Genomic DNA, 15,446 nt, shown 5'->3' on the forward strand with positions numbered 1-15,446 from the left:
CACCAGCACTTCTTCCAAAGGCAGAACAAATGCCCTCTTGAGTGCTCTTGCCAGGGACGTGGCATGGTGTCATACCTCATCCCGCCCACTGTTGTATACCCGTTTTGCACTAGAGCACAGGAGAGACCAATTGACCTTTCCCTGCAGCTGAAGGGGATTTGAACCCAACACCTCCCATTCCTGAGGAGCACACCCCAACCGTGGTGCTCATTCTTTGCTCCCATCCTATTCACTGGTCAGAGAAGGTGGGGGGGAGAAGCACCACCTATGCCTTCCAACAAGTAAGAAAAGGTGCTTCTAAGTTGTAGTCACTGTTCCAAGAAATTCTTCCACATTTTACATAAAACATTCCCAGGGTAAAAAGCACCAACAATTTCTCCAGGTGAGGACAAGAGCACAGAATTCCCCTCCCTTTCCCTCTACCTTGCCCACATTAATGTACCAACTATTATGTTGAACCTTATCCTTGCTCTTGTTTTCCTTCCTCTGGCCCAAAGCATCACGAAGCAAATATCCTGCATGTGTGCACACACACACAAATTCTTCCTTCTCCAATTATCTTTCTAAGAAGCTTTCACAGTAGCTTATGCAGAGTTTGATTTGGTGGGCACTTTCTGAAAAAGAATATTGTATGCCTACCATATCAAGCTCTTCACAGATGGGCAAAAGGACATTAGTTAATTCATCTTGATCAGACTAGGGACCTGCTCAAGATTCAGACTTTTTGAGAACGCAAAGTAATATTATGTGTTAGGAACAATTTCCTAGGTAGGGAGCAAAGATGCACTTCTGAGACAAGAAAACATTTTGTGTTTTCCTGTTTCCTCTGTGTTGCTATTTTGGACATGGCTTTTTAAGCTAACTCTAGTATCTCTGCATCGAAGTTCACTCAAAGCCAGAAGGACTGCGAACTTCTATTTCTTTTTCAAAGGCGTTAAGGTGATGAAGCCATAAATACATGTGATGGTCAGTGCAGCCATAGAAAATATTTGCTTTACAAATGTATGGCTTATTCTGGAAGGGAACTTAATTCTTCAAACAGGCACTCAATATGCCATAAAGCACAGACAGCCAGATATGATGCTATTTGCCAAACTGACCTGGTTCCTGTTTCCATGAAGGAAACCAAATGAGATCTCCCTCCCTTTCTGTGGGCCAGCTCCTTGTTTTGTTTTCCTTCCTCCTCTTAAATAACATACTAGCTTAAACACAAACCAAGTTCAGAACTACCATAGGAACTGTAGGGATCACCTGTGATAGTCTATGCCCTGTGCTACATAAGTCAGAGTAGATGGCCACAACAGGCTGTCCTTAAATCACAAGTTCATGGATTTCCAGTGGATACGTATCAGACTATGGTTAGACGAAAGAATTCTCAACAGAATAAATTAGCCTTGAGCACCTTCTCTAGGCATTCAAACTGCGACCCAGCAACACAAGAAAAGAAAGCCTCTGTAGGCAACCCACTGGAAAGTTACTGTTTTGATTTCTACAGAAACAGAAGATTTTGTATGCAGCTCTTACAAAAAGAAATATAACTATACAAAAATAAACAAAAACAAAAGAATCTATTTAACCTATTCCAGGCTAAGGGGATACAGTATCAGATGCTCTGTTGAATTCACAAGTCATGTTTATATTTAGTAAGCCTCAATAAATCACATCTGACAATTACCCTGTAAGTAATCTTTCTGTTTTAGAAAACTTACCCATTATAATGACAAATGCAAAACTAGCCAGTGTCAGTGATGATCCACTGTTGATCATGTTGATGAGCAGCTTGAATAAAGGATATAGCAGCAATAAGGCCCAGAAGAGCCAGTTCAAAAGCGTCCATGGTCGTCGGGGTGGTACTATAGGAACTGCTGGGTAGGTTCCTGTTCGGTAGTACTCTTCCTGGAATGCATCCTAGTAGAACAGAGGAGGGCAACAATTAAATGCCATCTGCCAAGAAAACCAGCCATTCCCGACTTTGATGTTTCTCTTTCTGCACGCCTGTAACCGTGGGGGAAGATCAAAGACCAAGTCATGGCTGGAAACTTGTACTTTGAAGTCAATGAAAACACATTTAAAAAAAAAAAAAAAAAAAGGGCTTACATTGATGTGCACATCCTTTCTTTCTCCTATACATGAGAAGCCTGAAAAATGGCATGCCTAGATAGTATAACAAGCCCAGTAAAACAAGAAGGGCAAGGGGATGTACACTCCTGCAGCCATGTACACATCACTGTTGAACCTCCTGCAAGGGCCACAGCCACTGGACAAATACTGCTGGTAAGCCAAAGAAGCGTTTGGGCTACATGGTCAGCAGCGGATCCTCTATTCCCTAATGTTTTCTCGAACCACTGCTCTAAAACAGCATCCACAGCCCTGTCAGAAAAGGTGAGCAGACACCATCTTGTCCCACACTCCAAAGAACACCTCCCCCATCTGCTTTGTCCCATAGATGCAGTCTTGTTCATCTAGTTCCCATGAAGCTTACAGAAGGAAGTTTGGGTGCTGAACCTCTCTACAGCCAATTGAGCATGCAAACAGTTTAGAATCTCTCACTGGTTTTCACCAAAGGACTCTCCCTTTTGGAATAATATGAAGAAGATCATGGGGTGGGGTTTGGGTTTTTTTGTTTTGTGGTGTGTGTTTTTTAAAGCACAGAAAACTTAGAATTCAGTACCTTCCTCTAGAGCCCATATGGATGAACAGCATTGCCTTTAGCAATGGGATTGACCCAAAATATCCAAGTGGGTGGGGAAAAAAACCCTTTCTTCTGGTTCAAAAGCAAAGATTATTAATCTGTGTTACCACATAAAACTGCTTAATTAATGAAGCCAGAATTAGACTTATACAAAAAAGAACCTTAATTTAATCAGAAAGAAGTACTAAATTTCTTCAAAGAAAGGAATGCTTCATGATGGTTTCCAAAAATTCTGGCAAAGAAAAGATTGTCCTAATCAAGCACAAGAAGATTATTTCTAGTATGGTATGATTTTACATTTACTTACACTCCAGCTGACACAGACAATCCTTTGATTATTTAATGGCAACTTGAGCAATTACAGGCTGCTACCATTTTATCTATTTCAAAGGGAACATTTAGCTTTTAAGAAATTACATAGTAATTAACGCATTGTGCTCTCTTTATTGAGATTAGAAAAATTATGACTGTTTTGCGCATGTGAGCTAGATTGTACTGGGATCACTATGGTCAATTAATTAGCTGTCTTCAATAAATTACACAGTGTATGAAGTTTTCTTTACAGTGCCTTGAGGATTTTGGTTTGTGACTGGTTTAACACAGAGCTACTAATCATTAGTAAATTGAATTCTACTATATACAATTAGGTTTCTAAATACCGGTATTACCCAGAAAAGTTAGGAATTTCTGACTATTATTGGTATCGCCATTAGGGGGCCTATTACTACAGACAGCAAGACTCACTTAAAACAAGCGCAGCAGTTTTCTCTTTGTTGGCTCTGCACAGCATTAGGGGCAGCAAAACCGTTGACCACATCTCACTATGAGGTTTGAGACAGATGGAAGAAATATACAACGGGCAAAACAATGTCAATGCCATCACCTCCACTACATATTTTACACTGTTGTGGGGAACAGCTCTTCAGTTACGATTCCTTCCCCTTAAAAACATTCACACTCCTTGCAGAAGAGATCTGTGGGTTGATCTGTCTTCTAAGCTTTTGCAAGGGTGCCTATGGTACCCATCAACAGCTCAAGTCAGCATTTAACCCCATGATGTACCTCAAAATTTCCCTCAATCACCTTGCTCACATTAAGTTCCTTTCATTCCCCTGCATTCAGAAGTTGTTTTCAGTTTGTAATAAATCCCACCCACCCAAGTATCATATTCGGGCATAGAAACATGCTCCCTCTAACGCCCCCACCAAATTTGAGTTACTTCAGACAGTGGGGTGGGTAATGCAGTGGGGGGAAATCAGGGAACATCCATCATCTTGTGAAAGGCTAATTGGATTCTTCCTCCCTGCTCCCACCAGGGAGGTCGACTGCAGAGGTATGCCACTGCCCTTTCATGAGGAAGCCCACAAAGAATGAGTATCCAAAAATACATCTCCTTTGTTCCCAAACACTGCAGTTCTGTACACTTCCCCTCTTCAGTTATGCTTTGCTAATTCTCTGGGGCATTTCAGCATATATTTTCATGCCCTGCTTTCCATGCTTCTCTTATAAGTGAGAAGAGCTAGAAGCTTGCTTTCTTTTTAATGGAAATCAAGATTCTCAAGCGGAACTTCTATTTCAGGCGCTGAGGCTGTAAGAAGGTGAAAAAAGAAAACAAACATGCAAGGGCTGGCAGAGTTGTGACTATTATATAGTACCTCTTCAGAGCAGGCACTAAGATGCTTGTTAAAGTCAAAGGGAGTCTTTCTAGCAATGGCAGTTTAAAAAAGAAAAGAAAAGAGAAAAAAAAGAAAAGGCAATGTGCAACCTACACTGCACCTCTGTCATAATTTGGCATTAACTGATACAGTGCTGGCCATCAGTGGAAGGACAAAATTCACCCCAGGTGAGGAAGAAGCATGCGGACATGGTGCTTACTGTAAGCCTGGAAAAGGAAGGAGAACAGCGTTTGGTTTAGAACAGCACAGTGCTGTTGTTTATCTGGCAAGGCCCTGTTCATTGCATTTGCAGCAGTGGCTAAACCAGAAAATGAAGCGATAAGTAGCAAGAACATAAACACACCAGATTCCCAGGGAGCAGTACGTCAGACTGAGGGACATATAACTGAGATCAGTCAATGAGGTAAAAAACAACGGAACAAGGTTTTCTCAAAGACTCTCACTCCTTTAATAATGACAATTAAAAAAAAAAAAGTCATGTTCCTTCATGTCCACTAACTGTTGATTTCATTAGACATTCAAACAGCTTTGTGTCCCTCATCATCATGAGTGCACGGCACTCCAGCCTGGACCTCAGTACCTGTGGCACACCCCACCTACTAAATCGTGCTATTAAGAACATAATTCAGCACACAGTATGTTAAGTCTTGAGAAGGTACTACCAAATTATGAAAATCACTGAGAATAAGCAATGGCACATGCAACCGTAACACAACATAAAATAGGGGCTCTGTTTTTCAGTAGCATGCATACCTTGTCTTACTTTGAAACAGAAAGTGGAGTGCTACAACCGAAATAGAAAAAGCAGGGGATGAGTGCATATCTTGCAATGAATTATTGCCCTTTGAATACAGATTTGTTGCATTTTATCATAAATATTTACTGACTCTGAAGACAGTAACAGAATGTTAATGAAATGAAACAGAATTCATTTTTGGAAACAACACCTAGGTGGCAATGCTGCTTGTTATCCAACCTAAGATCCAATTATCTTTTTAAAGATGCATGGCAGAAAAGTGAAACAGAATTGCATTTTTACCCTGCAGGTGGGCTTTCATCACCTCAGAACTCTTGAAGAAGTTGTCCCTGCTCTGTATTCTCCCAGTCTGATTTTACAGAGACATGGGCTTGTGTAAACCAGGAATGACTGCAATGAAATAACAGTTTCACTAACGTAAAACAGCTGAAGGAAGAGGAACATGTCACCTTCAGAAAAAAAACAAAACCAGTACCAAACCTAAAAAAACCCAACCAATCAAAAAATGCCACACAACCAAGACCGTTTTAATGGAAAGTAAAACTGAACACACATTCCTTTCTCCTATACTTAAATAGGAAACTATGGATTTAACCAACCAGCAAACTAAGTTGTTATGAAGAAAGCAGGATAGATGTATGCTCTGTTTGCACTAGAAATAACTGCGTGTTTGCCAAAGAGGGAACAACAGAAAAAACTTGAAGTGATTTATTGCAAACTATGCAATAAGGGATTCAGAAAAACAATCACCACATTCTCATCTGATTTATGTTCTTTTCTTGCAAATGTCTAAACATTGCTTAGGAACATGAAACAGGGTTACAGATAAAGTCACAGTAGCAGAAAGTGGACTTTTGCAATGTTCAGCAAAAGGACCATTTGCACTTATATGCTTATAGAGAGAGCACAGGCCCATGGGTAACATAATGCTTTTCTGCAGAAAAGTATTAGGGGTCATGTCTGAATTAGGTGTTAGTGGCACAATTTACAAGAAGGGACATCAGAGGCAAAGCTAGTAGATCTACAACTGAGGTCTCAACACACGTTTACTTTCCACATTCCTGTAAGCAAGCTGCTTAGAGGGGCTATGAATTAAACCAGAAACAGTCATGGGTTGAAGCCGAGAAAGACTAGAACATAGTCAATACAGAAATGCTAACACGGTGTTCTGGGCGGAGTACAACAAATGGCACAGCAGAATTTTGCTGCCCCAGTGAGAGGAAACCAGAGCGTAGCTATATTCTATCACTTCTAAATCTGCACTGCTGTATTCCAGTCTGAATACATAACTTAGATCAATTTATTGAAGCAAACTGAGCTGCCAGGCCCTCATGCCTTGCATACCTATGACTCCCACTGATTGAAATGGGAGTGCTGTGTGTCTTCAAAGAGCGCATTCCCCAACCATTATCTCCTATGTTCATTTCTCTGTTCCATGAGAAACAGATTCTGAAAGTCTGAAGGATGCATATGAAAGTATTTGGGGGAAAAAAAAATCAGCAGGCATCTACAAACACAGCCATTATTATTCTGCCCCATCCTGTGTAATTAGGAATTTAGGAATCTTAAATGCACACCTCCTATGCACGCAATGTGAAAGCAATTTATCAGTCTGTCCTATCAGTGTTGGATCTTTGCCTTGGTAAAAAAGACAGGGTAAAACAAGGGACAAAAATTTTAATACACTAAAGCAAAATATACCTCATTTAGCCCACGAATTACTTCTTGATTTAGGAGGTGCCTTTAAGGGGAAGGAGGTCCTTCTACCAACTAGGAGGTAGTTGTGTTTTTTGTATCCTTATGCAACTTTCTAAAGAAGAGTTTTAAAACTACTCTGTCAAGGCTTGCTTAAGTTTTCTCCCTGTTGCTCTTTAAGTACAAAATAAAGGCAATCATGACTGACAGCACAAGACCAGTTTGTGTCTGAAGAAACAGAGCACTTATCTTGAAAAACAAACAAACCAACCAACCGACCCCAAGCCCCCAAAGCAGGACCACTACACATGCATACTGTAAAGGTCTACTAGCAGTATAAATAACGGAGCACTAGCAGCTCGCAAGTGCTGTCTAGACAAAAAACCCAACCTTTTCTTGATACAGTTTGTGGAGCCAGTTAGAACATTCCTGCTCATCTTCTGGGACTTCCTCTAGCGGAATCCTCCTGCCAATGGTAAACAAGAGAAATTGAAGAATATTAAATACTTCCGCTTCCATGAACAGCACTTACATTATACAGATAGATTATCCACCTGACAGGAGACTCACTACATTTACCACCTTTTTTTAATGTGTGGTAACAGCTCCCAGATAAGCAAAGTATAGTTTGCTTCTAGAGCCACCTTTAGTTTTTAGATGTATCTGAAATTCAGAAATTTAGATTTCTGAAATAGTAATGCATTATGTTTGAGCTCACTAGAGCCACTTTCTAGATAAGGAATTTTTCTGCAATCTTCTGCTTCCAAACAAAGGTTCTGAACGAATTAATTTCGTATCCCACCTATGGAGTTCAAGGCTGTATTTAATCAGGTAGGCATTAGATCACATTACATGAATTTTGGTCAGTAATCCTGTGACAGAAAAAAATCCCCTTGTCATCTTCATTTATGTATGCTAATAGCAATACTTAATAATTTTACATTTTCTGTGACAAAAAGGAATTAAAATGTACTTGCCTTACATACAAATCTGCATGATATTTCTTTCCATTTAGAACTCCCAGCAATGTTGGATTCTCATTGTTTCTAAAATTGAGGGTAGAATCATAGACTGCAGAAACTACAAGAAGATAAACAGGTTATGTGATTACTGTAGTAATAGAATGGAAATAAATCATTCTCTCTCAGACAAGGAACATATTTAAATATGAAGTTATCAGCAATAGTTCCATAGCTTGAGCTGTCACCAACGTAAAGATGACAATGGAATATTCAATATGCAGGTTTTAAGAAGCCAAATAACCAGTGACCCTTTCAGGAACTGCACCAGTAGAATGGAAGGGTTTGCTCTCCACTCTTGTCTCCTTCTCCATCAGGTGCAGAGTGTTGGGCATAGGGAACACAGTTACAGTTTCTGACAGTTAATATGCCTAGGACATCCTAGGAGTAAAATGGTTGAAAAACTATTAGCTTTCTCAACTCACTGTGAATGACACAACTCCCCCCCAAATCTGGGTAAATAACCAGGCAGATACACACTTTATAAACAATGAAGAGTATATACAGTTTGAGTAAGAATAGGTAAAGTGTGTGTCAGACACATCCTACAGCAAGAGGGCTTAATGCAACTATGAATCGCTGGGGTTCAAAACAGCCTCCCCTTCATGTCCATTATTTGATAACTGAGGCACTTACTACAGGGCAAAGGCAGAGACAGAGTAACAGACCACGTCCTGAGTGAGCTGGGCTGCTGCTGCTACGAAGACAGGCAGCTGTGAGGAATATAACATCCAAGTTCCACAGAACAAAGCTGCAACCAAACTTCAGCCTCAAGAAAACACTGTTTCTGAAGTTCAGGACTGCGCAGTAATAGTAAAAGTATTTGCAAAGGTCATTCGTAGTTAAACTAAGACAACATTAACAAACAGTTTCTACAGAAAAAGTGTTCACTGTTTTAAACCACATAAAGTGTTTCAAAAGTTTCTTTGAACACACCGTTAGAGACACCATTTTCCCGATGTCACAAAATTACCAGAGAGTAATTAATTTTCCTGACACTGAAACCAATTGTGCATCATGGTATGAATTCCAAGATCAATGACAGCAACAAAACTTTTTTTTTTTTTTTACACAAAAGTGACTAACATGCACTTCATGTGTAGCTTAATGTATTTTATGTTTTCTGCTCTAGAGTTTTGCAATAATGAACACTGTGATGAACCTTTATTGTGAGAGCTCCTGACCCACCTAAGAAAGGCTTTTATTTCACAGAACAGATTTGGTTTTGGTTTTGAAGCCTCTCTAGCTACGAGAGATAAATATGGCCTGGCCACAACACTCAGCCCCCAGAAACTCACCACAACATTTGTTATTCCAAAACAGAATTCATAGCGCAGAACAGAACAGTGCTGCAAGGAAATCCTGAAAACAGAGGCCAAACCCCTGTCACTGCATACAGACTGTATCGCTTATTAACAACTCTGTTCTTTTCCTACTACTTCTTTAGCCCAAACTCAAAACTACAACACATAAGCCAAATTCTACTTCAAGCACACTACTCTCCCTGTACAATATAAGTACGAAATTACTTTGTTTGAATAAATTATTTACCTCTGTTTTTAAGCTTCTTAGTGTAGAAGGATTTTACTAATCTACTCTAATTTACTGATCCAACATAATTGAAGTAAGACAAGAGCTCAATTTGATTTATACAGGGTAAGCTTCTTAGTTTATTCTGTAATAGCATGAGATTATTCTAACGACAACAGGAACACGATAAAGGAAAGTATGATGTATGCAGCATTTGTTCTTTCGTCTTTTAAAAGACATCTACATTTGAGTTTTGATATGAATTGGGTGCTTGTTCAGACACATTGGAAAATGCTTTTCCTGTTCTGAAAAAACTTCTGCAGAGTTGGTCAAGAACATCTTTATGTGCTGATGGCGATACACTCCAGGGAAGAAAATATCCCATTCCAATTTGTAACTGGTCTGTAGTTTGATATTCAGTCCAGCCCTTTTTAATATCACACTGAAATCTTTCGGTGCGAAGCACTGCCAAATCCAAGACAATGATAGCATATGCAGGAGTAAACAGACCTCTGTTATATCCAGCTATAAAATAACTGAAGACTTAAGCTTTTCCATTTTGAAAGTGCAGGAAAAGAACAACAGCAGAAGTGTCAAAGAAAAAGACCGCATGGAATTAAAATTTGCCAGAAAGGTTCCACAGCCAAAGCAGCACTAGCATGCTGTGTGACACACTGGAATTGTTTTGCATTAAATGTGTATTTCGTAATTACATAATTGGAATTGGACATCTCATGACTTTCTCATCCAAAAGCTGAAGGCCAGAAATTTCACGTTCTAAACGAAGTGAAAAAATAACTCCACAGTATCTTGAAAACATTGCACTCTCAGACTAATTTAGGCAGTGTTTGAGAAGTTTTGCTTCAATTGTGAAATAAAATATTTTCTCAAAGAAGTTATCTTAAAACATCTTTTTTGTTAAAAAATAAACAAAATTCAATATTTGAAAGCCCTTTCAAAGGCTCAGAACAGATCATAATTGAAAACAAAATTTTTCAAGCTGAATTGCTATTTTCTAACAAAAAAAGGCTAGTTTTTTGTTTTGTTTTCTAATCTCTGTCCACCTTCTTTTAATATCTTTAATTTTTGGTTCCTTGTACAGCATTCTGACAGAGAGCTATGAATTTAAGAGTTTAAGATTTAATTTCTTAATTTCATCCTAAGAAATCTTTGGATTACATATCTAGAGAGGCTTTTTCTTACTTCAACTGTCCTCTTGAATTTCATGCATTATTTGTGGACATGGTGGATTATGCCAGAATGATCCCCCAACAAATCAACCTACAGGCAATGAGTATGCCTATATACAGCTTCAAACTAGCACACAATGATCTGAAGTGAGGACTGGGAAAGGGAGGGGAAGAGATGGTGGCATTCATTGTACTACTGGTATGACAGCCACTTTGACACAACCCTTTGATTTAACATTTCATTGCTCTGGTAATCTTGGCCAAAAATCACTCATCCTCTCAAACTTGGTAGCTTGCTCAGGAGGATGACCAGGAGCCTCACTAAACATTGAAAAAAATCCAGGACTAAAGCGCAGCTCATGGGAAAAAAAGTCATTGCAAAACCTCCACAACTGTCATATTGAACTCCATGAGAACATCACCCTGGAATTTATTCTCATGCGTTCCCTCTAGGACAGTAGTTCCCAGCACGCACAATTGGAGGAAAAGGTTGACAACTTGGAGTTATCTACGATCCATCATGAGGCACATTTTTAAATACAAGTCTTAACTAAATAAAAACAGCTGAAAGGAACTGCCTGATATACAGCCAGGCAATAAAAGTAACAGTTAAATATATCTTTTGCAATATTTATGACATTTATTTTTACTGTAAGTAATGGATGAGTGTTTTAGAAACAGATCTGTATTTTCATTTGCCTCCATGAACAATACAGGTAGCAAACTCTACAACCTAATAGCAATTTATTAAGACAGCAAACAGCTTCTAGAAATGAAGTTCCTGGGGACTGCCAAACGGGTAGAGACGGTCACTGATAAAAATATCAGAACAATTTCAAAAAATATTAAAAGCACTCCTTTAAGAATCAAACTGTGTGCAGAGATCTGAATTTGTGAAAGCGAGTCTCTGAAGAGAAAAGAATTCCATTACCAGTTATGAAAGAAATGAGTTAGGTGGGAAAGTTCTTTACGTGTTATTTTGTGTGAAAGGTATTTTTATCCAAATATATCTGCTTATGCTGACAGATATGGCACCACTGGTATGGAGGCAGTTTCCCATGTATGCACATTAAATAAACAACTTCTGCAGCTAAGTTTTTCAAAACAGATGGACTTGCCAGACTGATGTCACCAATGCCTGTTTCCAACAGACACAGAACTACTGCACCAGGTAGCATTAAGAGTTGATACAAAGTTTCGAGAAGGACCAATGTGCGGTCACTGCTATTGTGGGTGAATTGCCTCTACAGCCACAGAAACCAGCATCCATCCAGCCTATAGTACTACAGCCTCAGACAGGTTGAATCATACCCTTGTCAGAAAGGAGGAACAAAGAATACAGGAAAAGGAAACGCTGACCTCTGTTACACCCAGCTTGGAACTGGATCCAAACATTTGGCTTGCCTTCACTGCTATGTCATGCTGCAGCTATCTCCCTTAGCAAGGCACTCCAGCCAGGCCCACCACCCCTTGTGGAAGAGCAGAAGGTGCATTAGCCTAAGTGGCAGGCCCCAAAATGGGCTCAGGCAGCTCAGCACCACTCTCTCAATTTCAGAGACGTGCAGGGATACCCCACTGCAGACTTGGCCACTGAAATGGATGTGAATCGTACCGCAAAAGAGACAGGTCAGCCTGCAAGAGTCATTCTTGTAGATCATTAGAGATGTCACTGAACTGAAGTTATGAACATCTGCATGTTGCCATTGCTTCTTCTGCAGACAGAGCAGCAATTCAGCAGTCACACTGATGCTGTTTGGAACAAGTAATTTGAGGCTGTAATAGAGGGATACAGTCACTTGCTGGGCCACATTATAAGGCAGAGCATAACAATGAGACTCAGGGGATTTACAGTAAATAAGTCAAATAGTACTATTTATCAATGTAAATATTCAAAAGAAAAAAATGCCCAAATTACTACAGCATATAGTCTCTGCATATATTGACACCTACAACAACATGTTACTGCTTATAACGTGGGTACCAAATGTCAGTGCAGGTTAACAGAGATAAGTGGTCAAATCCTATCAGTATTCATGCAAGAAAAGAATAATTTCTAGATAGAACTTAATTTCTAGATTATTGACTGTCAAAACAGACTTCCATAACGTTCTCTCTTCAAAAAACATTTATGGACTTCCTTGTTACCTGTACATATTAATGTTACAAGGAGCTCTAAAAATAAGATATTATTTACAAAGGCCTTTCAAATGCTCTTCACATGTACCCCTTGTCTCTATAGGAGAGAAACATATAGTAACCCAGACAGTAACTCTTATTATCTCCTTCTCACTGCAAAAAGCGACAAGGCAAGTAAAGCAACATATCCAGAAGAATTTGCCACACCGACATGGGGTCATCACCTGCTTCCCTCAGAGGTTTGTTGGTTGGGTTTTTAAGCTATACAGTTTCAACAAAAACTATCTATGAGAAGTTATGACTCCCTGTGCTTCTCCTTGAACCCTCACAGGGAAATATTACCTTCTTATTAGCCTTACCCCATTTGATCTAGCAAGCCACAGCTTCTGGATTAAGGTAATGACATACACTTCCCTAAGTATATAAGTAATCTAGCAATCTCAGTCTTCTTTTTCTGAAGGTATTTCTGAAGTGTTACTATAGTGTATCACATGAATGCCGAAAACTTTTTATAAATGTCACTTGGGTTCCCTAAAATTGTTTCCTTTTGAAACATTCTCCCACAAATCAGCTACTTGTTAACAATCATACCATGTTTTGCTTGCTTTACACAGAGGAGTGAAAAGAACAAAATCACCACCAAAATAACCTGTCCCTGATTCCCAGCTCAGGGCATCGGAGGTGACAGAGTATTGACTCATCTCTTCTTCAATGCCTCAAGCCTACCCCTCCCCGCCCTCAGCAAAACAGTTGCGCTTATTCAAAAGGGAAGGTTAAACTCCCTTAAGGGAGTTACTAGATGCTGCACATAACTTACCTCTTCTTCACATACCAGAAAAGATCCAAGCTATGCTATCCATTTTGGGAGTGGGAAGTTGTGGATGCCTGACAAGCTACAACAGTGATATCACCTACCTGACTTGCAAGAGGATATGTAGAAGAAACATGACAGAGAGCAAGACAGCTGACTGCAAAGCTTTTTTTACAGCAGCTATCCCAGATATGCCACATGAAAACATGTCTTCAAAGACAAAAGAAGTTTTGACATTAACTTCAGTCAAACTAGAACATTTTCTTCTAAGCCACTAACCACTTCGCCTTTCTTACATATCAGCCTTATAACAACACGCAAATATACCAAACCCCAAAGACACTGTAGCATTATGGCGACTTAGCACCGTCTTTCCTTTGCCCGTGAAGTACACAGCAGAAGACTCTGATGGATTGTATTAGTCAAAGAAAATCACTTCAAAGGCATGTGTGCCATATTCTTACTGATGTCACTTTAAAGTTGGCAAATGCAAGTAACCAGAAATAACTGGGGGGGTGGGGAGTTCAGAACAACATTAACAAAGAAAAACTTACTCATGTTCTGTAACGTAGAAATAATTTATTTCTAAATTTTGCCTACATGTATCTTCAGTCGCGGTCTACCCCTCTTCCCCAACTCCACAAAGAAACTCTAAAGACTACATCTATACAGAAATTTAAAGCAGAATATTTTTTTATTTAAAAATGCTGTTATTTGAGGCACATATTTACCACAAAAAAATACTTAAGACACACTGCCTCAGATTCTCTAATAATGTATTTGCTTCATTTAGAATAGGATTGCTTAGTAAACACTAAGAAATATTATCCTTTGGCAATAGGTACTAAACATGCAACTTGACGTATTCCGATATAGACTCACAGTAACAGAAAACACAACAAAACAAAACAAAACAAAACCAAAACCAAAAAACGAAAACAAGTTGCCCCAGGACTTTGTTAGTAAAATCTAAACTTTAATTTTCACAGGCTAGTGGAAGAAAGGTCAGAAAAGATCCCAGGGCTTTTCTGCTAGGACACATGCTACAGGAAAAAGAAAAGCATGGCAAAGTGACAGCAGTGAGATTAAATAAACATTTAGCATTGTTCCTTGTGACTTTCCTTACCTACATTTCTCAAACACTGCACAGTGACAGCAAATCCTTTCGTTCGTGGCAGCAGATGATACTTGAGCTTGGGCAGGCCTTTGGCTTCGGCTACCTGCATGCTAATCTGGTGCTTCTGTTCTGTGAACCTTGTGCCCTCGCAATGAATCAGGAACTAAAACCAAGAGAGAACTACGGTTAGACAGCAGCTCAGGTCTTCTACATCTGTCTGACCAGAGGCCTCTCTAATTCCCACCAACACAGCCCAGATGAACACTGCTAGCAGGGACAGGTGTAGCCACATACACATTTAGGGAATTTAATTGCCTTAGAATAAAAAAAAAAAAAAAAAAAGGAAAAAAAAAGAAAAAAAACCCCAAAAAGCCAAAACCAAACCCTCTCAATTGCCCCCACCCATCCAACTTGCCATCCTCTGGTTTGAACTCTAGCCTTTAGGCTTTAACATCTGCTCTGCTACTTGCTATCAGAATGACTTGATTTCTCTAAATGAGTCACTCCACCTCTAACTAAGGTGTTTGAGTGTCATGGTATCTAAAACTTGTTAAGTGTCTAAACCGAACACATTTTTAGGAAACGCTTCAGTGCCCAGCTTGCTTCCCCTCACTATGGCATGAGAACCACTGGCAACTGCAGACAGCAACTTTGATGCCAATGACTGAGCTGATAACAAATGTTAGGCAGTAGATGCAGAACAACTGAAAGCCTCATCCCCTTATGAACTATACAGCAGAAGTACTCAGACATGAACGATTACAATTTTGCCACTGGCAGGCAGGGGAGAGCAGACAGATCTTTGGAGATTTACCACTTGCTC

At 39.5% G+C, this 15,446-nt stretch overlaps 1 protein-coding gene across 1 annotated transcript in view; it reads right to left on the minus strand.

Annotated features, from left to right (window-relative positions):
* Positions 1 to 15,446, minus strand: part of AGPAT4 (1-acylglycerol-3-phosphate O-acyltransferase 4) — a 79,898-nt gene that overhangs the window by 9,851 nt on the left and 54,601 nt on the right. The window contains exons 5-8 of the mRNA XM_075146288.1: positions 14,633 to 14,786; positions 7,798 to 7,900; positions 7,211 to 7,286; positions 1,710 to 1,908 (exon numbers count right to left, since the gene is read on the minus strand). Of these exons, the coding sequence (XP_075002389.1) occupies positions 1,710 to 1,908; positions 7,211 to 7,286; positions 7,798 to 7,900; positions 14,633 to 14,786 (532 nt within the window). The remainder of the gene's footprint in view (positions 1 to 1,709; positions 1,909 to 7,210; positions 7,287 to 7,797; positions 7,901 to 14,632; positions 14,787 to 15,446) is intronic.

Source organism: Calonectris borealis, chromosome 3 (assembly GCF_964195595.1).
Source record: "Calonectris borealis chromosome 3, bCalBor7.hap1.2, whole genome shotgun sequence".
Lineage (NCBI taxonomy): Eukaryota > Metazoa > Chordata > Aves > Procellariiformes > Procellariidae > Calonectris > Calonectris borealis.